We start from the raw sequence: 27,590 nt of genomic DNA on the forward strand, positions 1-27,590 counted from the left end.
TCCTTTTTACGGTAGCTGGGATTGTTTTGCATGTGATTGAACGATTATATTGGGATCTTTTTATTGCTATTGATCTTACCCATGACCCTGGACATATTTCAGGTGTTGTATAATTTGCCAGGCATGTGTTAAAAAGATATATAGATATTCTGCGTGCTTTTGAATGATGTGAAACACCATCCAATTTTTTCTTTGTTTTTGCTTATTGGACATTTTCTTTTCTACACTGAGATGTTCCCAAGAGCCAATAGCACAGCATTATTTTTATTTATTTATTTATTTAGATTATGTAATGTTTGTAGCCTCCTCAATAGCAGAGTGAAGCACCCCTTTTTTGACTGATGGTTGGCTCCTAAGTGTGTGTGTGTGTGTGTGTGTGTGTGTGTGTGCAAGCGCCGCCCATGCTTCAGCTCTATTCATAGAGAGAGAGAGAGATAGAGAGACGCAGACTCCCACCTCGCCGTGAGAATAGAACGGTGTTGACCGGACGTGCGTTTCTCTTGCACAGTAAACCGCGCATTGCTAACGGGAGCGCGGATACAGGGTTGCAGCTGGCGTCGGGGGCACGAACCTGCGGAAAGGACACGGATCCTGCACCGGGACTGACCCTGAGGATGATGAAGGTGAGGTTGACTGTGATGCTTACCGACGGTCTCTGTTAACGGATACAAAAAAGAAGAAGGTTGGGGGAGAGGAGAGGACAGGAGAGGAGGGGGTATACACGAGCTGAATAGAGGTCACGAAAGCACGATGTGACATCTCGACAATGTGAAGTATTCTTCGTGTTATTCACCTGGGAGGCTGCGTGTTAAAGGACGCTACCCCTCGCGCCGCTATCCGTCCGCACGCGCGGAGAGACTCGCACCGTTCCAGTGCTATAGAAACGGAGAGATGGAGCGAGCGCGCGACAGAGGGGGATACCCAGCACATCAGCGCCGCCTCGGGCATGTCAGTGACGTTGGTGTATTTTGCGCTCTCCTAAATGTGTCACAGTGCCCGTTAGAAGCTGTTGACTTTAACTGAAGCGCGACGTAGGTGCGTGCGCAAAATCCCTTGTCTTTTCTGCTTCTGTCGCTTCGTTGTGGTTGTTTTTGACGCGAGTCCGTGTTTTGTCGTTTATTGATTTTAAGCGACCGGCATTCTGTAGTCAACTGCCGGGGCGCGCGTTGCGCGCACGCGTGCGTCCGCTTCATTTATTTTGACAGACATGATCGTTTGTGCGCAGTTTTTCTGTGTCAGACGCGAACGCGGATTTCGCGGTCGAGGACGAGAATCGCAAGGTAGGCCCGTGGTGACGCTGCTCTGGCCTCTGTCAAGCGTTTGAGAGGATAAAACCCTTAAAAGCCGTGAGGGGTTGCGACGGAGGCCAACGTTCCGTTTGTCATGTAAGTACTGTGAAGCTCGCGCAGAAGCTTCTCGCGGACAAAGCGCGCGAGTGGCGAACGAGCATGTGGAAGGATGCTCGCGTATTTTGTTTCCTTAGAGGGAAATACTGAGGTGTGTCCGCGAGCTGATCACAACGGTCCGATGATCACAGGTGCCCTGGTGCCGCTCGCATCTTTAAATTCCTACAGTATGCATCATCCTACACCACCTTTAGTTTCTCTAATGTTAAATAGTTTAGGTCTGTTATAGAGGAGTCACTTATAATCTATTGACCTATAAGCACATTACATTTATCAACTAGTGATGGAGCTGGAAGAGAATTTGTCTATGGATGTATTGGGTATCAGTGTATCTAGGCAGTTGCACCTGAAAGGTCATGTATTGAGGCCATGCCTTTTTTGCACACCCCATTCATCCAAGGTTCAGTTTATAAACACAAGAAAAGTTGCCATTAAATCTGTGAGATTCCATTGCATGGTTTGTTTGAATCAGATTTCACACGCTTCTTGTGCAGGTAGATGCTAGACTGTCTCAGGGGAGTGTTGTAATGAATTTCATTTTAAAGCCCATAGCTCAGTGTTTTTGCGGTACAGTTTGTCCCTACATTTTGTAAAGTACACTGTCATGGACGTTTTAGAATTTGTGCATAGATTTTTTTTGTGTGTGTATGTGTGTGTGATAATAAAATATACTTGTTTAAAATAAGTATCCCTTGCATTATAATTCCAAATGGTAAACAAAAAATAAGAAGTTATGAAAAGCAAGCCAAAATGTCAGGCTAAAAAAGACACAGGCTAGCAATTCGAAACTGACACAGTTTGTGTTAAGGTGTAATTGTCACAAATGTGGCTTGTACACTGTTGTGCAATCTTTGTTGGTCTAGTAGAAGTTGGAAAGTGCTATATCCCTTCTTTTCTGATCAATCGTGGCTCTTCTTTGTTTTTAAATCTTGGTGAAACTTTTGTGTTGATGTTAAATGAAACAAGAGGTGATACCAGTTCTGTCATATAAAACTATTTCTGCTCAAATTATATATCAGATGTACAAGACCTTCAAACCTCAAAATAGGTTTGACATTTTCTGTGCATTTTTACTATTTCCATACAGAGACTTACAGAGACTTACAGACCCTGTGTGCTTTCACCTCAGATAAGTGATGGTCACGTATGATAGGGATTTCACCATTACTAATTGGTTAAACTGATGGTGTTCCAACATGCTTATCCTTAACCTGACCCCTTCTAGAGGACAGAGGCATTTGGTTATTCTCATTAAAGATGATTATGGAATCACTGCCATCAGCTAAAACGTGAATCAGCTGAATCATTCCCTTGACCTCATGTTGCTCAAACCCTCAGCCTTAGTGTTTTGTGTGTTCACGCTGCAAGCACATATTTGCAGACTGGGGTTTTGTTGTGCTTTGGAGAATAATGGTTCAGATGCATCCCATTGAAGTGCTGAAATCATTGACTCACAGTCTCTACGGAGAAACAATATTGCTCCCGAAAACTGGCATACTGCATCAAACTTCCTTGTAATACTTCAGTTGGACACTCAAAACCACAATACACTATCTATATACATATACCACACCCCCCCAAAAAAGAAAGGTACAAACTACAAAGACTGTGAGTGGTGTGATACATCTTCTAAAGGTATATGTATACCATTCAGGTATTTACACTTTAGGTACTGATATGTAGTACCTATAAGGTACTAATACGCATATTCAAAGGGTAAATAATGTACAAAGGCATACATTTTATAATACTGTCAATAGGTGTACCGTTTGACAGCTTTTGTACCTTTTTCTGAGAGTTTAATGACCTGTTTTAATTTTAAAACAGAGTATAAATGCTTTATTACCTTCTAATATTCCTCTAAAGCAAAGTAAACATTACATACAGCTGTAACTGCCATGTGATATGAAACCACTGACACACCAAACATATTAAGAAATGTGTTTATGTTCTGTCATATAATATTAGAAACACCAGATGGGAAATATTTGGATATTGTCACATGTAAAGCGGTTGTACGCACACATTGCAATTATGCATTGAGATATCAGCCACGGTGCAGAATGTTGAACGCTGACTGTCATTCTGTATTGCTAGGTTAAGGCAGGATATTTCCCTTTTGCATTAGCATGCAGTCCTTCTCTCCCAACAGGTCTGAAGCACCTGTTAACAGTGAAGGGAAGTCTGGGAAATGTACTGCCAATGTAAGAGTAACTTGGACTTGAATGTTGCAAATGGCATCATACAGTTTGCGTTATGTATGCCCTAGAGACAGATTCTCTGCCTTCTTTTAGTGCGAAATCTTGCATGTTGGTGTATTCGTTAAGACCGAAGCTTACAGAATCACTTTACATCCTACTCTTGAGACACAGACAGCCTTTAATCCTGTCCTCTGTAGCCATCTTAAAATGCGCTAGATTCAGCTCGGAAACACTTACGCAAAAGGTGATCGGAGAACAACCAATGTATGGAGGTTTCCTAGATAGTATGGCGCTTCTGACCTCATGGTGCACATTTTACGGGTGCGTTCTGGCCTTTCAAATCAGCGGCTTTCAGGACCGTTCCACTGAGCTGGTGTACGACATTCACATGGAGAGGCATGTGCATCTAAAAATATGACTATGAAAAGAGCGGGAGTGGGAAAGAGCGGGAAAATCAAGAGAATGGACAGATTTAGAAACATCTGCACTGGGAGCGTAGGCTGGGAATCCTCCCACCCACACACACAAACACGCACACATGCCTGTATCAAACACACATATCTTTTGCATCTTTAATGGCTGAAAGGCTTTTGTGCATTTTCTCTGCTTGTGTTTGTTTTAGGAACAGTGTGGGCAGGCAAAGCTGCATGAGTTTAAAGCATTTATAATCCAAATTTAGACTTCAAGAAAAGTGCAAAATGTTTTACCAGGGCGATTCATATCGACGTGGATGGAATAACTGGCTTAACAGCATCATATGGCTAAGCAGCTCAGACTCAAGTAGGTCCTTAAAACATTTGTTCATAATGTTACGTCGCTGTCTGCGCATTTAGTTTCTTTTGTTGTCTCTCCCAGCAAGATATGATGAGAATTAATGGCTATATGAGTTTGTGTGTATGGAGTTACAAGAGCTTAATCCATAGCGTAGCAGTCTATGTTAATGCAATCTCTCTTTCTTCTGTTCTTTCCCCCTCTCTCGCTCCACGTGCTTTCTCCAGTTCTCTCTCCTAGACTCCTAGCCCACTGTACTCCCATTACATAATCGTTCTCCCCAGTCAGGTGTGTGTGCGTGTGTGTCTATGGCGAGGCAGCATTCTCTGGTCTCTTAGATGTCCTGTTTTCCTTTTTTCCCCTCTCAATGCTATAGTCCTCTGAATTAAAGGGTTGTTCTTTCTATAAAGCAGAATAATGATACTGGATGAAGGAGACACTTTATTTTCTGTTCAGACACCCAGAGCTCCTTGGTTTGTTGAAGGGAACTCAGGTAAGCTGCATCTGGATGGAGTGATGACAGTCAGTGAGAAGTGAAGTGCTGACAGCAGCTGTTCTGCTGGAGGGGTGGAGATATTAGATTATTGGACGTGGGATGTTGTTAGAGGACCTAATGGGTCATTTGGACCAGATGTTGGGTTAGACACCCTGTTGATTATTTTTAGCCTCTGCTATGCCATTTGTCCAAAGAACCACAGCTTTCTTGGAGCAGAATTTGTTGACATCTGTGCTAGTGAGGGGACATTTCCTTGCGAATAACTGAAAATTAAAAGGTAACAAAACTGGTTTTGATCCATCCATCCATCCGTCTGTTGTTCTATCGTTCTGTCCATGTCTTAAACCTTCAGTTTTAAAACACTTTTTAAAATTTTAATCAAAGCTACATTCAAATTTTTTTTGTAAAAAATTTGAATCATATTAAGTTCTTTGAATTTAAAGATACAATATGTAAATTTTTTATTGTTCAAAATTTTATTAATGAGCAAGTACATTCATCCATTTTCCAAACCGTGTTCTTAATCACTATGTTACGCCTATAATTAGTGTTTATATTCAGACTATTTTAGACCTGTCAGGATGACAACCACTGTGGAGTAACTCATATCCATAAACCGAGAGAAGTATCTCCAGCTAGAGTGTTCTTCCGCAAGGTACATTCAGTTTTGTTTATTAACGGCAATAGCAGCAAAAGTTACATAGTGTGCCTAAAAAGAATTGTGATTCTACTTCCTTACGTTCACATTTGAATTGCAGTTTTGATTCTACATTCTAACTCGATTCAGATTCAGAAATTGTTATTTAAAAGGCATTTTCAATTCACTTTTGAACCCTGGCTATGAGGCATGTTACATTCATCTAAAGCCAGAAGCTAGAGAAGACAGAATGGTCTAAAACAGTAAATTGAGACTCTCTTCTCTCATCTCTTGTCAGTTGTCAGTTGTCAGTTTAAGGGAAAGCTCAGTGATTTGGGTCAAATGTTTAACAGATGCCCATTCAGTTAACCTGTGATCCATAATCAATTTAATTTGTGTGAGGCTGTTTACTAAAGGACAGCACATCTGTAGATTAATGCAGCAAGGCATTCACACAGAGAAAGAGCGACTGAGCAAGACAGTGAGAGAGAAAGAGAAAGAATGTTTCTGAGTACAGTTCATTCATGCAGGAATCAAGGCAAGGAGGAATGAAGAGATGACACACACACACACACAAAGTCATGGCCCTCTAATGCTGGTGTTAGTGTACTGCTGTATTCTCACTCTTTATGAACAGATTGCCTTGGTTTGGCTCTTATAGACACAATTTCATCCCGCTAAATTCAACACCATCCAATCTGATAATCTCAGGGGCTGTTACATCATTTTAGTGTGTGTGTGCGGTGTAATATTTCAGTGTGTGGTTGATAGCCTACTATACAGCTCTGTTACATGCAGTGCCACATGATAATATCTCACATGAGAGTAAGCTGTGGATGAATTGGGATGTTTAGGGTTGTACATGATCCTCATCAGCTGATGTCTTTTTCTGTTCTGAGATCTGATGCTAGTTGGGACAGGAACACAGCTTTTCCACTGCAGTTTTTCTGACTGATTTGCATAATCCTACTGCCTACTGTTCCCTGAGAGAGATAGAAAAGCACGTTGCAACATCATTGAAACTACACTGAGAGACATTTCTTAACTTCTTAGAGGTATCTTCTTCTTAACTTAAACGTTGAACTGTCTTTTTCCTAATGAGCCAAGAAGTGATGAGTGAGAGGATAGCAAAATCATTTTGAGAGAATTAATTGTTTATGAATTTACTGTATGACAGTTGGTAAACAGATATTGTTTTATTAAAGCACAAATAATAAATTCCTTTATGTTTTTATGAGTTGAATCATGGAACAAAAAACACACTGGACTGTGAAATTATATTAAGTACACACAAAAAATGCTGGGTTATTTTTTTTTACCCAAATGCTGGGTTCAGCCTGTTGGGTCATTTATTGGGATAGTGCTGCTGGGTCATTTTTACTGTCAATATGAACCCTGTCACGTACCTACCCAGCGCTGGTTCAATGTAACCCACTGTCGTGTAGTCTGTGCTAAGACAGTTAAAACGATATATTTTGTCCTGAGAGAAAACTTGACTGACGGAAACCTCCTGAATGAAATTAAGGTTTGTATTAAATTGTATTCCTGTCAAATGTTTACTGTATAAATAGGAAAACATCTGTAATCTCACATTTCCTTTCTTGTTTAAATGTACGTCGTAGCTAACATCTGGTTGGTATGCTAGCCTTTAACAAACGCAGCATTCACCGGATTTGCACTCGAAGAGTACGACGTGCTGGTACCATGTGGACGTTTTATCTCTTACTAAACGAATGCGCAACCAGGGCTTAAAAACAATGATACTTCACTGTTATTTGTAACAATGTTTCCATGCCCTCCACAGATTACAACGGGTGCATACAATGAGTGGGCGAGCCTAGAGCATTGGAAACGGAGTGAGGCCGGTGGAGTTAATGATAATGAGCGACACCTGCTCCACTCACCGGTCTCGAGTCCCACAGAGAGCTTCGGAAGGATAAAATGAGGAGTAACAACAGTGGAGGACCAGGACCAGGACTGGACCTTATGTTGTTTTGGTTCTGTTTGTGCTTGGTAGTCGTCCGTGAGGGACCGTCGTGCTATTTTCAGTTTTTTAGCACATTTGTAGGTCAAGAAGAAGGAGGCGGGAACCGGTGATCATTTAAACAAAATTTTATAAAAAAATAAACACAAAACTGAAAATAGACTGCCACGCACAAACCCCACCAGCCGGTCTCCGCTCCCATGGCTCTCGGCTTTGCCCAACTCGTCACAGAGCACTATCGATCTAATGCGTTGCAGGTGTGGTCACGCTATTCATTTGACGGGTTGAAACTTAAGTGTCTGACAGACAAGACAGCACGAGGTAAAGCTGTGTTTGATGTAACTTTTCAAACACAAATAAATGATAAGTCATGATTATAAGTCATTAAATGAACTGGAACAGCCTACTGATAGCAGTTTTCTTCTTCATTGGCTGCTCTCACTGCACCTGTCATTTCCTAAAACCTTTACTGAATGTTTATGAAGATTTTATGATTGTTATTGACTGACTTGACTTTGAATTAATATATATACATATATATATATATATATATATATATATATATATATATATATATATATATATATATGTGTGTTATCTGTTCTTGTCCTGAATAAAACAGATTTTAGAATGCATTTGTATTTAAAAATTAAAAAAAAAACCTCCATTTAGTTTTCTGACCCAGCACTATGTCAAAACACAACCCAGCAAATGGGTTAATATAAAACCCAACAAGCTGAGTCAAAATTACCCAGCATGTGTTTTATCCAATAATTACTCAGCGGTGTTTGTCAAAACCCCCTAGAAATTTATGTTTTTAACCCTGTCTATAATTATTAATAAAACATATTATAAATATATTAATGAAGCAATATCAGACAAGCAAGAGTATCTCAGGCAATTACAGCTGTCTTGATATTTACAAAAACAGCACAGTATCAGATGAGATATTGCTTTTATATTGTAAAAGTGAGTGAGCAAGAAGTTATTTTTCACAGATTTTAGACACACATTTGCCAGTAATTTTGTCAGTTTTTGCTTTGCTAATTAAAATAGTTTCAAACAAACGACAGCAGAATTAACAACAGCAAATCACTTTGAAACACAATAATGCCATTTTGTTGCTGAATGAATTGAGTGAATCATTCAGTGATTCACTTACATAAACAGCCATTTGTTTCATCGTCGAGCAAGTAATGCAGGTGCAGTCTTCATATCCAATGAGAAACATGTACAAGACATAAATAATTTGTTTTCACACACACACAGATACATATCACATCTAAAGAAAATTCTGTACAGTAGATATAAGGCATATTGATGGTGGAGCGATAATTCAACCCTTAAAGGCTGTGTGTATCTACATGTCATAGCACACACACACAGACACATGTACACATATACACTTGAACAGCAGCAATGGAGTTTAAATATCAGATCAGCCGAGAACTCTTCGCATTTAACCACAGCGTGTTGTGACACCGAGATAACAACTGTGGGGATGTGTCTCAAATGCAGTTGCTTTATACAAATCAAACTGATTTTACTCTTTCTGCTGACAACATAACATTGTTTTTCTCTTTAAATGCGCAAAAGATATTTTTTTACAGCTTGGCTGCATCTGAAACGGAGTGAGAGAGAGAGAGGAAAAGAGGAAAAGAGACTGGAGTTGTGGGGGTGAAATCTTGGAGCTGATTATGTATGAGTGTTTCTGTGTAGAGAATTACCCAGCCATCATCTCAAGTCACTGTCATGGGCTTGTATATGTGAAAGTCAGCAGGAAGCAATACTATAACGCATCTTTTCTTTACTCGAGCGTGGAAGCCATGGTTACTCAAGCACAGCGTCTCTAAGGCTCTGTGACCTTGTACATTGTCACTTACTTCCTGTATGAACACAAAGGAACCGTGAGATCCGGTCCATTTCAGATCTGATTTAGAACCGGTTCAGAAGAGAACAGCCACAATCTGGGTGTCAACCGGTAGTGACAGCCACATTCGGTTTATTTCATTAAATTAACAGTCACAATGGAATGTTTTGGTTGGCTTGAGGAGTGCTGTTTGAATGGAATTGTTGCCAATAACTAGCAGTCTGTTAGAACCACTGATCTATTACAATAATCTATAAAAGTGAAGCCACCATGCTGCCATATTGGTATTCCCTAGAATTCTTTTGCATATTTTTGAATTAATAGAAAATCACACAATTTGAATGAGAAAACGTACTGTATGCTTTGTACACATACCTTAATTTGCCTTGTGCAGTTATACACTGTTTATGTAATTTTGTTGTATTTATTATAAAGTAAGCTAACTGCAGATGTTTCCAAAAAAAATATTAAATGAGGTTAAGATTTAAACTCTGGTTAAATTAATAAATATTTCAACATGTATGTATGTATGTGTATATATATATATATATATATATATATATATATATATATATATATATGTATATATGTATATACATAACATTTTACTCCTATGGAAAAAATAATGATAGTAAAAAGCAGTAGAATTTGTACAAGTCTGAATTAGATGTTGCTCAATCAGGATATTAAATATATGCACATCATAACTTATTCAGAGAAATAATGCTGACTATATACGGTATGAACTTTTTTAATTTCCAAGATTTGAGTTTCAAAACAGCAAAGAGCAATATAGTAATAGAGGTTTATATTTCAATATTTATTGTATATTCTAATCAATGTCTGATACTAATACCAGATATATATTCATGTTTAATATTTCCTTCATAATTAAGTACATAAAGAAATATATTTTATGTTATAAACACCCACCTAAGCATTTTCATTACATCACTTATCCTGTCCGAAAAGACCATGAACACTGCAGATAACATCTGAAGTAAAAATGTATTTACATACACATATCTTTAATGCTAATCCCGTGTGACTGATACTCTTCAAATCGTATGATTTTAGGTCAAGGTTTTTGCTGTTCAGAAAGCTATGAGCAATCCAGTCATTATGTAGATCAGTTCTTATAACTAGCTTTTTTATTCTTGTTCAAGAAAAACTTTTTTTTACAATTCAATAATAGGATAGTTTAACAGTTTGAAATAGTTCATATATTTTATTTATAAATTATTTGTATAAAAGATTTGCATAAATATGTTTGTTGCCAAGAAGCAACATTTTGTAACAATAGAATGGATGTGAATATAAAAAAATATTTATTATACACTACTGTTCAAAAGTTTAAAACCAAGTCTTTTTTTTTTTTAAAGAAATGTATACTTTTGTTCAGCAAGGACATTAAATTGAAAAGTGACAATAAAGACTTATATATCATGTTCAAATAGTTTCTATTCCAAATAAATGCTATTCTTATTATCTTTATATTCATCACAAAATGTCAAAACAGTGTTATGATTTTCACACACAGCAGCAAAACTATTTTCCTCACGGATAATAATATAAGAAATGGTTCTTGAGCACTAAAGCATGTTCGAATGATTTCTGAAGGGTCATGTGACACTGCTGAAAATGCTGCTTTGCCATCACTGGAATACATTACATTTGAAAGTACATTAAAATTGAAAACAGTTATTTTATATTGTACAAAATATTTCTTAATATTTCAGTTTTTACTGTATTTCTGATCAAATAAATGTAGCTTTGGTAAGTATAAGAGACATCTTTCAAAAACATTGAAACACCTCAGTTTTTTTGCTGTTAACACTAAATACGACTATCAACTTCTCAGCTAAAAAACAAAACAAAACGAAAATATGGGTATTTTGTTTATCCTATCAACCTCGTGTTCCCTCTTTTTCAAAACTGAACCAAAGCAGCTGATACAAATCCAAATGCGATACAGCGTTATATCTCAACACCCGTCAGTTCTGTGGAGTGGAAGTGACTGTTTGATGTTAATCCAGAATGTTTCTGATGTTATGTAACTGTTGTCCTCCTGTAGCTTATCCTGCGTCTGCTCCATCTATCTTTCTGTAGTTGGTCAGCGGAGGCTCTGTAGTGAATGCCGAGGCAGTATGGGACCATGTGACTATGGCTGACCGGGAGCTGGCCTTCAAGGCTGGTGATGTCATAAAGGTGTTGGACGCCTCGAATAAGGACTGGTGGTGGGGTCAAATCGAGGAGGAGGAGGGCTGGTTTCCTGCCAGCTTCGTCAGGGTGAGTCCATCTCTGACTCTTAACACTTTCCGTCCGACATATATCTGTCTGATGGCCACCTGTCTAACAAACACCTTTCTAAGACACATCTGCAGAACCACAGCTGTTTTCATATCCAATACCGTTTTTAACTGAATAAAAGTTAGATGAAAGCTGTTTAAAAGAGATGCAACACAATATAGAAATTGACAATATAACCCATTTTCAGGTAAATAATTCAATATTAAAGACTTACAGACACACCTCAGTCAGAAGAGGTCACATTCTTCCGTTTAACCTCCATCTTGAACCCAAACTCTTGTTTGTGTTGCTGTTGTTGTTTCTCTAAGGTGGAGTCCCACCCCCCTCAAACCAAACAGCTTTTTTATATCAACCCTGTCGCTGCATCACGCCTCACAAACACCACAGCTAAGGTGCGTTTTTTTTTCAAAACCACTGCTTACCGTTTGACCGTTGAATGCATCCCATCGCTTACTGCTCACATGCTGTCGCTGTGTTCCAACGTTTCCTTTCAGCCACAGTTGCTGCGCTTCGCTACAAAGGCAACTTATCTTCTGTCCGGGTCTGTCAGAAAATACTGAAATAGCAGAAAGATTTTGTTAATGCAATGCTGACTCAATTATGACATTTAACGATGACTACTATAAGTATTTCCCTCTTTTCTGACAGTATTTGGTGACATCTTGTTTTTTGTTGGTCTTAATTTGAGCCTCTCTGACTGCTAAATGTCTATGTTTAATCATATATATATATATATATATATATATATATATATATATATATATATAAAGAGAGCTACAGAGGAAGAAAACTCAAAAATAGATTTTCCGATAGAAGTTTAAACATAAATCCTCAACAACAATTTCATCAGGCCCTTCAGCGATTCTTCCAGCATCTTTCCTCCACCTCTAAACCAGTCCTCAAATTGTGTCAAGGGTCTCACTGGGGTCCCATTTCAAACACTTCTCCCATCTCTACCGTTTCTCTCTCCATAGTAATCCAGTTTTATGCATGTTCCCCTCCAACTCTTGTATATAATATAAACCTAAGCTGTATTTAAGTGTCTGTTGGATTTTAAGTATTAGTTTATCAGTTATAATATAAAACCCAGCTCTAATTTTCATGAGTAAAAAGGAGGTATTATGAACATGTTGCACAGTAAAACTGAAATAATAATGGTGTGCGTGCACAACCATTTGCAGTTGTTGATTTTCAGTTTTTTCAGGTGTGTCTAACATTAGTTTTTAGCTATAGAAATTTAATTAAGTAATCAAATGTAAAACAGCATTTCATATTTGACTGTACAAATGAAAGATTAGTCTTTATTAAAGTTACAAAAGCTATTCAGTCAAGAGCAGCAAGTGATTTCTTTGTTGTTGCTGTTTAATCAATATTAAGAAAGTGCTGTCACTTTAAGATAACGCACTGATCCAGTGCACTGATACAGTAGGCCTACATTTAGCCGGCTATGTCTGCTATAGGATGCTCACCAAGACAAGGCATTTTTATATATTTTTTGTGTAAATTTGTCCATTTAAACTCAATACTTCAGAGATAGCTCTATATGCTCGCGTTCTGTGGCATTGGTTTTCACCGTAGTGTCCATTACGTCACCCGTAGTCTCGTGAAGAGTTTTTGAAGCTTAAAGTGTGCAGAGCGGGCCGTCTCCATCTTGGCAGCGCATCACCGTGCGACCATCCCGGACAATCAAAAATGGGCAAAAAGGCGGGAGCTGGTTGCTGAAGCCAGTGTTTGGAGAACCGTAGGGTTCGAACCCTCCCACCTACCCTCCTAGTGCATACTATACTATACATACTACATAAGACATATTATAATGCAATTTATATATAATTTATAGAAATTAATACTTTTATTCAGCAAGAATTCATTAAATTGATAAAAAGTGACAGTAAAGACAGTATTCATCAAAGAATTCTAAAAAAGTATTGCAGTTTCCACAAAAATATCAACACTGATTAAAAAAAAGAAATGTTATTTGAACACCAAATCAGAGTATTAGAATGATTTATACAAACAAAATACAAACGCAATTAATTACATTTTAAAATACATGAAAATAATAAATAATTATTTTAAATGTTAATAATGTTAGTTAATAATGATACTGTTTTTTTTGGTAGAATAAATGCAGCCTTTCTCTGAGTAATTTCAAGCTTAGCACCGAAATATGAACATAAACCCTTTTATTGGGGATAATGGGTGAAAGGATAAAAAGTGTAGGATGAGATTTGCTTATGAAAGAGGAGTTTGTTTGTAAAGGTGGTGCTCTCTTTAATGGGATTTTTATGTAACTTGGTCTTAACTTTGGCTACATACGTTGAGCTTCCTAAGTGCATTTCTCAGTTCCCCTTTTTGCTTTCAACCTATCTTTCTCTTTCCTATCTTCTCTAACAGTCATCTGTCCCCCTTCCTCCCCAAACACACACTCACGCAGATGGCAGGTTGTGCAAGCCACTCTCTCGGGCATGACAGGTGTGAGAAAATCTCTTCGCGAATATCACCTGTGTCCACACAGACAGATACAAATTTAACACACACACACACACACTATGTCAGTCTGTACAGCACAGTCTTCATTTGGACCCTTTGGGCATCTCTTATGCAACATTGGGAAAGGACAAGAAGAAACAGACAGGAAAAGAAAGAATGTGAGAGAGATGGATGCGTTAGCGTCTGAAAGCATTATGTCACACCAGTTGGTGGCGCTGGCCTGCAGGTTTAGCGTTTCTCTCCTGCTGAGACCTGGAGCTCTGGTGTCATCAGAAATCATTGCTCACTGTTTACTCACAGTCCACGCACAACACAAACTGTGCCTGCATACGACGATCAGCAGCATTGTCAGGGTTAGTATTAACATTGTCAGTATTAACAGTGGCGTTAATAGTGTTTTATATATAAAGACAAGCACAGCTTAAATGTGACTATTTGCAGTCAGATGTGGTACTTGTTTTTTGTTGTTGTTTTTTTGTACAGTCTTGAATTTTAGGCAGGACTACTATTTGTTGTTTAACTGATATTTTTTCTAATTCTGTTTGATGGTGCTAGTAGCACAAACCCCACACACTTCACCTTTAATCTGGAGTTTAACGAGACAACATTAAAATACTTGAATATATTTGAGTATATCATTGCAATCAAAATGCATTTAATACACATTTTTACACATTCATTGAAGTTCCATATGAATTCTTGAACTCCAAAGCTTTACGTTAATATCTAGAATATTTTAAAATAAATTAATAAAAAAAAATACATATTTTTTCAATTTTTAATCTAAATAATAATTAGAAAACAAACATGAATTACCTCTAGATGTGTGTTTTTGCAGGAGCAGTGTCCTTTAAGTTCATTAGAGTGACTCAAACCAAAAACTATAAGTCTGTTCGACTGATTTCTTTCGAATTTTGCAGTGTGTGCATTTGTGAATCAGATTACACTGGTCATGCTTTGCGTTCTTCTTTTTGTCTCATCAAATAACTCACAACTTGGGTAAAATTGCTGTACTGTGTGATTTATTTTGCAGCGGCACTGTATACTGTATGTAGTAGCAGCACAGCAAACTAAAACCAAATAATTCGATTTTACTTTGTGCTACTTCACAAATGAACCCTGTTTACAAACAAATTTATTGAGGTAGCATTTTTATGTAGTTTGAACAGTTGCTTATGGTGAACTTAGCTCTGATCTTTTAATGGCAAATCAGAGAGTGAATGTAACAATTCTAAATACCCAACTAAAAGAGATTGATTAATGTCCCTTACAAGGATTCGTTTTTGGTCTTTGTTGTAAGATGCTGACACCTTTACGCTGTATCCTCTGTTCTGCTGTGTATTGTGTTTCTCTTCTCTGTTCAGTGAGGTTGAGTCATGAAGCATAAAATGAGACGTCACTTTTCATTAGAGGACAGGAGAGAAGAATAGACAAAAAAAATAAAAACAGATTGCTTTGGGAGGAGATAGTGAGTGAGTGAGAGAGAGAGAGGGAGGCTAAAATAGATTGGAAACTGCGAGGAAGGAAAGAGAAGATTGAAGTTGGCATGTGTGTGTGTGTGCGCGCAGGTGTGTGTGTGCAACATCTGCATCATCAATGTTCTTCTGATTCCTCTATTTCTTGAAACAGACAACCGTAGCATCACAGGTTGTGTAGCCAGGCAGCAGGATCACTAAACTAAGCCTTTCGTTTGATGAGGATGAGGACGGACAGCTAGCAAGGGTAATGCACTGGAAAGTTGCGCTGAGGCAGAGGTTTGGAGGTATACAAGTATAATTTGAGATTTTAATGAGATCTTAATCTGATAAACATCCTTCAAGAGATTAGACATCATATCCATGACTCTGTGCAGAAACAGAGTGTGTGAGACAGAAAGAGAGAGAGAGGGCGAGGGAGTTGTGTATTTATGAATATCGATTTTTCATTTTGTCTTTTTTTCCAGTATTTGTGACTCCAGATCAGGTCCGCAGCAGTGTTTGTGTGTGTGTTTATGTATGTGTGGGTCAGATTTTTTGCTATATCTATATGATCTCAATGTCCCTGCAAGGTTAACAAAACCTGAAATCTCCTACAGTTTCCATGAAGAATAAAGCTTAAAGGGACATTATTTACTCATTCTCGTGTCATTTCAAACATGTACACTGCCCCCCCCCCCCATAAAACTGGTGGAAAACCCTTCAATAGCAATATTCAGAACTTTTGTTGAATCAGTTGATCCAGTTCACAAAATATGTTTGAATTATTCAATAATAAATAGTATTGATCTGTTTCTCACTGACTCAGTGATTTAGTCACAATGGTTAACAAATGTTTGTTTTAAAAGGCTAGTAACATGAGTCTTCATCTCATGTACTCAAGTCAACGCAAATGTAAATGATTTGACATATTTTTCAAAATTATTATTCTTTTCTTAAAGGAACAAGTTCACTCAAAACACAGCAGAAGTTAATTTGTCAAGTGCTTTTTTGTCCATACAGTGGAAGTCAGTGGTAATCAAAATATTCTTCAAGATATTTTACTTCATATTTCACAGAAGAAAATAAGTCATAGAGGTTTGGAACAACATGAGGATATAGATTATCTGAGTGAATTAAAACAGCATTTTCAATTTTGTGTCAACTATTCATTTAAGTTATACCTTTTATGCCCCTTTAAAATGTACAAAGTTTCTGTGATAGTATTAAGAGTAGAATATATCAATATAGCTCAGTTTACAACATGTGTGCACAAACATGGGTTTTTATTGTGCACGCCGTGTGACAGAGTTTGTGCGTGTGCTCGCATGTGTGTTCACATCAGTTGACTCACCTGGGAAAGCAAATGATAGGTTACGTAATCAGGGCAAATAAAATCACATCAGATTCTTTCAACTAAACACACAGACACACACATATACTGTGTTCCCAAATGTGCGCATCTGTATGTCCCTCCTTCTGTTCCCTTCTCCTGGCTTATGTGTGTGTATCTTGGCTGCTGTGTAACAGGTCCAAATGTAAATTCATTTAAGTCCTTGTGAAAACAGATTTTTATTAGTGTTTACTGCAATGCCTCTAATGTGGATATATGCAGCTGGGACGGGTGCCACCAGAGGGCACACTCTGACTCTTTTTTTCTTTTCTTTTTTCACATCAATGTAACTTTAACCCCTGAAGCTTTAAAAGCCCCTATCTAGCCCTTTTGTGAAAGCAATCATTCAGGCCGTTAACTCCGGATGCTCTGAGTCGGATTCTAATCGAACGTGAGCACAATTAACGTGATTACTTTAATTGATAATAACAGGGCTTGAAGCTCAAGTCATGTCTGTCTTGATGTGTGTGTTGTAGTTATGGGTAAATCAGGAGGAAAACAGCGTGGTCGAGGCTGCTGAAAGCTCCAGCGAGGTGCAGAATGGCCATGCAGAGGCTAGTCCAAACCCCAGCACCAACTGCTTGTGTCTGGGCCAGGCCACTCAGAACCGGGACCAGATGAGGGCCAATGTCATCAATGAGATCATGAGCACAGAACGACATTACATCAAACATCTGAAGGACATCTGTGAGGTAAAAAACACATACCAGCCATTTCGAAGCTCAGGAGACCTGATTGAGTTCTCTTTTAAGCATCATGTTTGGTTGTCTCAGATGTTTCTCCTAATATTCCAGAGAAGAAATATACATAAACACAACTGAGGCTTTTTAACTGTTAAAAGTATAAAACTATAACGTTTATGTAAATTGCATAGCTCAGATCATTTGTTCTTGTCAGAATCCGATGAGATATATATTTTTAAATCTTTTAATTGTTGGCTTGTTAAATGTGAGCATGGTATGTGACATTGCTGAAATCTCAATAGGGAACTCCAGAGAAGACACATGTGAGATTACTATGCACTTTTCTGTGATTTGCAAAGTCTGCATTTGTTCTAAATTTAATTTCTTGTCTATGAGAAAATGTATGGTCAAAACTGTATGTCTATGAAATGTTTAAACTTACACTAGCATTCTAAAGTTTGGTGTCAGCAAATGTTTTTTGAATACTTTTATTCAGAAAGGATGCATTAAATTGATCAAAGGTGAGTGTAAAGACTTTTTTTTTTTTAAATCGACAAAATAATATATCTATTTTAAGTTCTTTAAGTTTAACTTTTGAACTTTGTATTCATCAAAGAATCCTTAAAACATCAAAGCAGCGCAACTATTTTCAGTAATAATAACAAATAATAATAACAAATTATTCTTGGGCAGCAAATCAGCATATTAGAATTATTTCTGAAGGATCATGTGAATCTGACAACTGGAGTAATGATTCTGACTGCTGAAAATTCAGCTATATAAATAAAATCAGTTAAAACTTACAGCCTTGGTGAGTGTAAGAGACTTGTTTCAAAAACATGATACAAATCAAAAAAAACGCACACTCTTGAATGGTAGTGTAAAACTGTGATTGTGTTTGCGTTTTAGGGGTACCTCCGTCAGTGTAAAAAGAGAAGAGACATGTTTAACGACGATCAGCTGAAAGTGATCTTTGGAAATATCGAAGATATTTACAGATTCCAGTTGAGCTTCGTCAGAGACCTGGAGAAACAGTTTAACACTGAAGAACCTCATCTCAGCGAGATCGGACCTTGCTTTTTGGAACACGTCTGTATTAAAACACAGAAAATCACACATATATACACAACGAGTCGAGCATACAGATTTTTTATGTTTGTATGCTTTTTTTGTTGTTTTTGTACAGCAAGATGGATTCTGGATCTACTCGGAATACTGTAACAACCATGTGGATGCCTGCATGGAGCTCACACGTCTCATGCGAGACGCACGATACCAGCACTTCTTCGAAGCTTGCCGATTGGTTCAGCAGATGATCGACATCGCCATTGATGGCTACCTGCTCACACCAGTCCAGAAAATCTGCAAATACCCTCTACAGCTGGCAGAGTTACTGAAATACACAGTACAAGAACACAGGTACACACACAAACACAGATGTGTGTATTCCGGATGCATCGTGAAGATAATGGTGGTCAGGTCTACAAAATATATGACTGTGTAAACTACAAATTTTGAACTGACATATCTGGTTTCCAATTATCATTTTGACATCCCTTTTTTCATTTTTGTCTTTCGCTCATTCTTTTCCCTTTCTCTCCCAGTGATTATCGGTATGTGGCTGCTGCGCTTGCTGTAATGAGAAATGTCACTCAGCAAATCAACGAACGCAAACGAAGGCTTGAGAACATTGACAAAATTGCCCAATGGCAGGCATCGGTACTGGACTGGGAGGTTTGTGGCCAAAGCTTTTCAGACAAACTTAATTAATAGGATAAAAAGAAGAGCAATGGAATATAGTTGAACCTGAAATTATATATAAATAATGATAGTAAACGAATAAATGTGCAGCGCAGCTGTGTGTATAAATGCACCCTACTGGCTAAAGCTTGGTATAATTAAGGGGGTGGTTCACTGGTTTTCTTCTAGGCTTGATTTTGTTTAAGGGGTGCAGTCTAACATGTGTTAATGCTTTGTTTAAAAAAAAACAACACATTATTTTCCATGTAATTACCTTTATTCCACACCACTCTGTCCCTACTCTGAGAAATACGCTGAACATTTCCTGATTTTATAAAGCCCCTCCCTCAGAAATAGGCGATGGGCTCCAGTGCGCTTCTAAATGTCCCGCCCGTCACCTCAGCGGCATGTGCTGTGGTTGCATTGTAAACAATGCTATCGTTCAGGGGCGTAGCCATCTTTTCAGAAGTGAAGGGGACATAAATTGTGTATATATATATATATATATATATATATATATATATATATATATATATATATATACACACACATTGCAATATAATATAAAACATTACAATAGAACATTTCTGTAATCTATAGCCTACCAGTCAACAGTTTTTGAACAGTAAGCTTTTTAATGTTTTTAAAGAAGTCTCTTCTGCTCACCAAGCCTGCATTTATTTGATCCAAAGTACAGCAAAGGTTTTAAAAGTTTTTACTATTTCAAATAACTATTTTCTATTTTTTTTCTATTTACTCCAGTCTAGTGTCACATCCTTAAGAAATCAAATCATTCTAATATGCTGATTTGCTGATTATCAATATTTAAAACATGAGTAAATTTTTTTTCAGCAATCTTTGATGAATAGAAGGATCCAAAGATCAGCATTTATGTGAAATAAAAAGCCTTTGCAACATTATACAGTATCATTCAAAAATATATATTTTTTTGGAAAATAAATAATAGATATAAATACATATTTAGCAAGCTTTAAAATGAAGTATATTCAAATAGAATGCAGATATTTTAAATAGTCTATTAAAATATTTCAGTTAACTGTTTTGCTGTACTTTGGATCAAATAAATGCAGGCTTGGTGAACAGAAGAGACTTGACTGGTAGTGGATACTATAGGCACCTTTAATTATTCTCTAATTTCTAGCTTTAATTTGCTTAGAAATATATAACTGCTTGACAATAACAAATATTTATTTTAAATATACTACAAACTATTTATCACATAAGAAGGCAGAATAGTTTCAATGCTGTAATAAATATATGTCAATTAGCACTGTTTTGTTGATATACTGTATTTATCACCTGCTGGAGATGACTTGAAAAACCATATATTGTCGCAATCATATATGTCTTCATGTTTCCAAAAGTTTAAATTCTTCTGTCAAAACAACTGTTTTCAAACAGAGCTAGCTGTACGCTGTTGCCCATATTAGGAGTTGCCTGATATGACTTTCCGCATGAGAGCGCGCTCCGGCTTCGAGGATGAATGAAACACACACTGCTGGAGTTTTTAGCGCTTCTAGGTTCGAATAAAATATCAGGTCATGCGCAGACTGTTCTGTCTCTTTGAGTTTAAATCTATATTTATTCACACCAGCTCTTGAAAACATCTACGGGAAAACATTTGACTGAAAAAGTGTAATCTACGCCCCTGCTGTCGTTATTATCGCTTATAAGTTTGAGCCCGATTGAGAAGCAGAGCATATTATTGAAGAGGGCCGTGCAGAACCTGTGCAAGCACGGCTTTTAATGTTAGACCCTGTTTTTTTGTTTCTCATACTTTTAGATACGCTGTTATTTGCAAATGCTACTGCTTATGTTAGCTTTTAATATGCAGTTTTATTCTGATTAAAGCTTTAATACAGTATGGCAAGTGCACACGCATCCATGTTTAACGCTTCATATACAGTAACTATGTGAAAATAAGTTTATAATTGGAACAGTTCATTGTTGGAGCTGAGCTGAATGAGAGAGAGAGAGAGAGAGAGAGAGAGAGAGAGAGAGATGCAGAGTATGTGCAAAGCAGGGGGAGGCGAGGAACAGTATTAAAGGAATAGTTCACCAAAAATTGAAAATTTGATGTTTATCTGCTTACCCCAAGGCATCCAAGATGTAGGTGACTTTGTTTCTTCATTTGAACCCAAACAAACATGTTTAGCACAAACCGTTGCAGTCTTTCAGTCATATAATGTAAGAGGATGGGAATCACAGCTTTGAGAGTCAAAAAACCAAACACGAATAAAACCAAATTAAACACTGCGGCTCGTGATGATACTTTGATGTGTAAAGACACAAAATGATCAGTCTGTTGAAGAAACTGAACAGTTTAATATCGTTTTTTTTACCTCTGATTCCATGTAGTTCAAACTGTCCTTGGGATCAGACATCTTGGATGCCCTGGGTATAAGCAGATAAACATCAAATTTTCATTTTTGGGTGAACTATCCCTTTAAGAACCGCTTTAGAACATTTATTTTGAAACCTGTAAATATATTAGAATCGTTAGAAGACAGAAGCGTGATTCATATTTAAATAGATTTTTAGGTGCACCTCTAGTTTTCTCTTCCTCTTCTCTAAGGCAGAGTAGCATGGCCTCGCCCCCTTTGCTGCCTTTTCCTGAGGGCGGGGTTTATCTTGGTTGTTATGTCACAAAACTGGGAAGTAACTTCTTGTAGTCCCTACCAGCCGTTTTTGTAGGCATTAAACTGCCAGAACTTTAAAATATGATATCTCCATTTGCATTGAACCTTTAGCTTCCTAACTTTGCAAATATTGTTTATGCTCAAACAGCAACATTACCCACTAACTAACGTTAGAAAAGTGACATCCTTGACGAATAAAAGTATTAATTATTATTATTTAAAAAAATCATAATTACTCAAAACTTTCGGGTCCCACTACAATATCAAGCGGCAAAAATGGTTTTCAACATTGTTAATAATACTAAATGTTTCTTGAGTACCAAATCAGCATATTAAAATGATTTCTGAAAGATCATGTGGAATTGAAGACTAGAATAATGGCTGCTGATAATGACATATTAAATGTAGAGAAATTGTAATAATTAAAAAACAAATTAATAATAATTGTAGATCAGAAAAATTCTGCCCTGGTAAGCATAAAGAAAAATTTAAATTATTATTCTATTTAATATCCCCTTTTTCCAAAGGAGAATTAATCTATACAAATTCAAATAAACGATGCATGTTACTGACATGCAACCTGCACCACAGACACCATATTTAATTTGAGAGCTGCATATTGAGACATAAACACATAAGAGCCTCAGTGGTGTCAGATGTAATGATTCATTTGTTTTTCTTTTGTGTGCAGGGTGAGGATATTCTGGACAGGAGCTCAGAGCTAGTGTACACTGGGGAGATGTCCTGGATATATCAATCATATGGGCGCAGCCAAACCAGAATCTTCTTCCTATTCGATCACCAGATGGTCCTCTGTAAGAAGGTGAGAAGAGAAATAGGGTAGAAAGAGGGGATGAAGGAAATAATGACATTATAATTCATTTTTTAAATCAGTTTTAATTGGGACACATGGGTCTGGAAATGAAGTGTAGAAAACTTGAAAAATTAAGTGATGCAGATAGATATACAGACAGACACTGGAACTTTCATTTTGAGAGCAAAGATACAGAACCGAACCAGACAGGCATCCAGAAGCAAATAACTATAATTAAATTAAAGTAGTGTAGCACAACCGAGAGAAAGAAAACGTGTTTATCAGTATATTAGAATCTGTGTGTTCGGTCTTTTGACAGTAGCCTAATAAAGCTGTGCTGTCCGTCATTAATTTTAATCAAACAACAAAAGACAAAGAGACAAACAAGTAATTAATATTCATTGATTTAGTTAAAATATGCTATTATAAATTTGAACAGAGGTTTTTATTCTTATTTTACATGTATACTTGTAAAATAATGGATCATTAGGTCATGAATATTGTCTCAAATGTCATGGAACGGCATGGAAATTCATTTGTAAAAATGTGTATGAACCCTGCAGAAGCTGTTTGTGTTTTAGGTGTCCTCCAAACACCCTCAAGCTCAAAGCACACGGCCTATTTTTACTCTCCAAAAAGGTGCAAAAACAGCTCTCTTCAGCACAATCTGAGAGACACAGGCAATTCAGCAACACAAGACAGAGACAATCAGCACTTTTCATATCAGTTTCTTAGAAGACTGATATGACATTACCCAGACCAGCTATTTATCAGCTAATCGGTCAAATCAACAGAGTATTTCCATAACCAACAAGTAGCCTTTCTATTTGTGTCCAGTTATTAATTGTTTCAAAAGTATTTTAATGAACATGCTGAACAGATCGGAGTCTATAGTCTTCACTTAATCACTATAATCTCTAAACAAATAGACGACACATATATTTTCCCATATTGTAGGTATATATTTATAAACACAGACATATATTTAAATGTGTAGAACAAAAATGTATCATGGCCAGTCACACTTGCTGTCACATTGAATACAATCTCCTGGTGTAACAAGTACATTGGTGTTTGGAAAGGAAAGGAGGTGGAAGATGAGAATGATGTATTAGATGTTTCGTGCTGGAACAGAAGAATCAATCAATCGTTTCATTCTATCAGTAATCCGTCTGGATTACAGACATACTCATAAAGTCTCTCCGCCTTCCACAGGATCTCATTCGCCGTGATATTCTCTATTATAAGGGTCGGATTGATATGGATCATTATGAGGTCATTGACGCAATCGATGGCCGAGATGATGATTTTAACGTTAGCGTGAAAAACGCCTTCAAACTGGCCAACAGAGACACAGACGAGATCCATCTGTTCCTGCCCAAAAAACTGGAGGAGAAAATCCGTTGGCTTCGGGCGTTTCAAGAGGAAAGAAAGATGGTCCAGGAAGATGAGAAGATTGGTGAGAATTTTTTACATAACAAACAATTGATAGTTTAGTTGTTATGCTACTTAAAAGTTGAACTGTTTGCTTTTATTTTTTAAATTGAATACAAAAGATGTCTTTTGAAGAGTATTCAGTCCAGTCTTTACGATACAATGATCAAACAAGTTCACAGTGATTTAAACTTTCTTTTCTTCACATGAAGCTATTAAATGTTTACGACGAATATTGTCTTTTTTTTGTCCCTTTAGGGTTTGAAATCTCTGAATATCAGAAGAAACAAGCCGCCCTGACCGTTAGGAGAGTCACCAAACAGAAAGGTATGAAATCTTGAAGCCTGTTCTTGAAATATGTTCCTCATGGAATTGAGATGTTCTTAGAGGTTGTTGTGTCTCACATCTATGACGGCTGCTTTAGGCAGAAAAATATTTTCGCATAACACAATTTGCATTCTAATGGCCAGTAGATTATACTGTGTTCTGTTGTATTGCTGTTACCATGGTGAAAAAATTCCTGCTGAGAAAATTGAAGTAAATTGATACAAATTGATATTGTTTTGCCTTGCAATAAATGGTACTTGTGGATGTTACATACAGCATAAAGCTACACAAATGTCAAATAAATCTAATAATAAGCGATGTTAAACAGAAAAATGGAGTTTATGCATTAATCATTGTGCATTCGTATGTGTCCGTCTTCTCAGGTGTGGGCCGGTCGGGGCCCCCAACATACCCACCTCCTTTGGACCCCATGAACCCCGGGCAGTACCTCCTCCCTGACGGCTACGGGCAGGCGGACGGATATGAATACGAGCCCAAACGCAGCACATCTCCCTTCTGGCAGAACTTCAGTCGGTTGGCTCCCTTTAAAAAATAGAACACATATCCAGCAGGGGTGGGATACACCAGCCCCTGTATACTTGGAAAAGCACTATTCTACTTAAGATACATCTACGGGATTTGAGAAGGACCCACACACACACACAAACTACAGGAGAGAGGACAGACCTCGCTTTACTGGGGTTTACCTGGCGTATTACTTTCACTGGGGTTACGGGGACATCTTGCTGGGCTGGCTGCACCGAATACTGCACACGACAAAAAATCACGCAAACACGCACACACAAAACATCGATTTTATTCCTCGGCACTCTTTTTAGAGAGGTTTTAAATCATGAAATATGGAAAATCTCTTATGGTTCCTTCTTCTCTATACAAATCGACAAGATAGTGAACTTTCACCGTTTGAAGCACTAAACCACGGTAATGACTCTTGCTCTCTAGCGCCGCCCTGGTGTTCCTCCGTGCACTGTGACTATTTGGGGCATTGTCTCTCACCCAGTCTCTCTCGATCTCATACTCCACATTATCATCTGTTTTTCCAACAGTTTCAAGTCTGATCAAAGCTGAAGATTTTTTTTCCCTGGACAATTACTCCTTGGATGGAACCTGCTGCACTCTTTGGTTTGTTTTGCATGAGATTCAGTTCATTACAGGTATTTTTATTTATGTTGTTATATTCGTACTGGTCTCAAAAAGAACAGTGGATCACGATTTGCAAATTTGTCGCGCAAGTTGTGCTTACACTGGTCACGGTATACTGGAACAACTTTGACATTCAGAGAGAACTTCAATCAACCTTTAGATACCTTGATTAAGCTACAGACCAGAGAAACCTGAAGGAGGAACAGTTTTTCTCTGAACAGAGGATCTCTGTAGCGTGTTTACGTCAGAGCCTTGTTTATCCTTAGGTCTTGATCTTGGTTTCACCATTGTTTCCTCTCTCCCGTCATAAGTTCAATCTGACAGAAGACGGGAAACCCCCCCAAAAAGTAATAATGCCACCTCTGAGCCCTGCCTTCATTTTATGAGGAATGATACCCGGACCAGGGCAACTTTAATCCTGCTGATCAACTTCATAATGACGTGCCAATTAATCTCTAACGTGCCAAAATAGTCTAGTTGGCAAATTTTCCTCTAACAGGTGCACTGGCATGTGCAAATGCCAACCCCATGAGCTGGTTCCCCGCCATGTGACTTCTCAGGCGAACATTAAGTAAAGAAATTTGGTTATCGCTGCTAGGATTAGCATGACATAGCGTTTGTTTTTGTTTTCTGGTTTTGTTTTTTTGGGGGTTGTTTTTGGTTCTCTATATATATATATAGACAGTATATATTTATTTATTTATTTATTTATTTTCCCCCAAATTAAGGGACCTGTGCAAAAATTAATTTATGGTATATTTCACGTTTTGTCTGATAACTTTCAAAGGATAGTATTTAGTCCACTCACAATATTTAAAGTATTGCTATAAAACATTATTTATTCTATTCAAGTGTGATTTTCTTTTTTTCCATCTTGTTCCTCTTTCTATATTTTAGAGCTTCTGCTGGAGTGTTAAAGACCCTTTTAGGGCATAAAAATGTAAGAGGACTTTATGGAAGATATATTTCACACATGTGTACTAAGTGCCACATGAAACTATTTATGTTACAAAGGAAAATATCAGTTTAATATTTTTGATTCAGTGATCTGATTGAAATAACATTATATCATTATTTCATAATAAACTTCATTATGGAGAAAACAGAGTTGAAATTAGTGTTTCCTCTGGTCTCTTTTTATTACTCATTTTGTTAAACACAATGATGCTGGTTTCATTTAGATTTTTTTTTTTTAGGGTAACTTAAGTTACCAACATAAATTGGGAAATGGCTTATGTTCCAAAGAAGAGTATGCAATGTTTTAGGTTTATAAGATAAAAAGAATATATAAAACCACACGGTACTTAAAACTAGTATTAAACTGTTTCGAAGATGTAACAGATATACACTATTCAGAATTTTTTTTTTAGGAAATTAATTATTTTTATTCACCAAGGACACGTTAAATTTGTTAAAAGTGACAGTGAAAATATTTATGTTACAAAAGATTCCTGCAACAGTCTTCCCAAAAATATTAAACTGTTTTCAACATCAAGAATAAAAATAAGCACCAAAAGCATATTAAAATGAATTTTGAAGGACCATGTGACACTGAAGACTGGAGTTATGGCTGCTGAAAATTCAGCTTTGCCATCACAAGAATAAATTACATTTTAAAATATATAATTTCAAAATTTTACAGTTTTTACTGTATTTTTGATAAATTAAAAAAGTCAAATAAATATTTTTGAAAACATCTTTCAAAGCATTTAAAACAATCTTAATGCAGGTACAAGTTTCACATGTATATTTTATA

General features: G+C 37.2%; 1 protein-coding gene across 4 annotated transcripts; it reads left to right on the forward strand.

Moving 5' to 3' along the window:
- The first annotated feature begins 120 nt into the window (after window positions 1–120).
- Window positions 121–26,952, forward strand: LOC113091336 (rho guanine nucleotide exchange factor 9). 4 transcript variants are annotated; one of them, XM_026256781.1, is made up of 11 exons: window positions 121–623; window positions 11,475–11,654; window positions 11,984–12,067; window positions 17,489–17,704; window positions 18,605–18,784; window positions 18,882–19,114; window positions 19,300–19,429; window positions 22,787–22,918; window positions 24,125–24,368; window positions 24,602–24,670; window positions 25,054–26,952. In XM_026256781.1, the coding sequence occupies exons 1-11, from the start codon at window positions 615–617 to the stop codon at window positions 25,224–25,226; spliced, it is 1,650 nt and encodes a 549-aa protein (XP_026112566.1). In that variant the 5' UTR covers window positions 121–614; the 3' UTR covers window positions 25,227–26,952. The 4 variants fall into 4 exon arrangements, with proteins under 4 accessions (XP_026112566.1, XP_026112569.1, XP_026112567.1 ...); XM_026256782.1 differs by lacking the exon at window positions 121–623 and adding an exon at window positions 675–1,385; XM_026256784.1 differs by lacking the exon at window positions 11,984–12,067 and having other exon boundaries at window positions 131–623.
- The last annotated feature ends 638 nt before the right edge of the window (window positions 26,953–27,590 follow it).

Source organism: Carassius auratus, unplaced genomic scaffold, assembly GCF_003368295.1.
Source record: "Carassius auratus strain Wakin unplaced genomic scaffold, ASM336829v1 scaf_tig00214183_4049273_7079891, whole genome shotgun sequence".
NCBI lineage: Eukaryota > Metazoa > Chordata > Actinopteri > Cypriniformes > Cyprinidae > Carassius > Carassius auratus.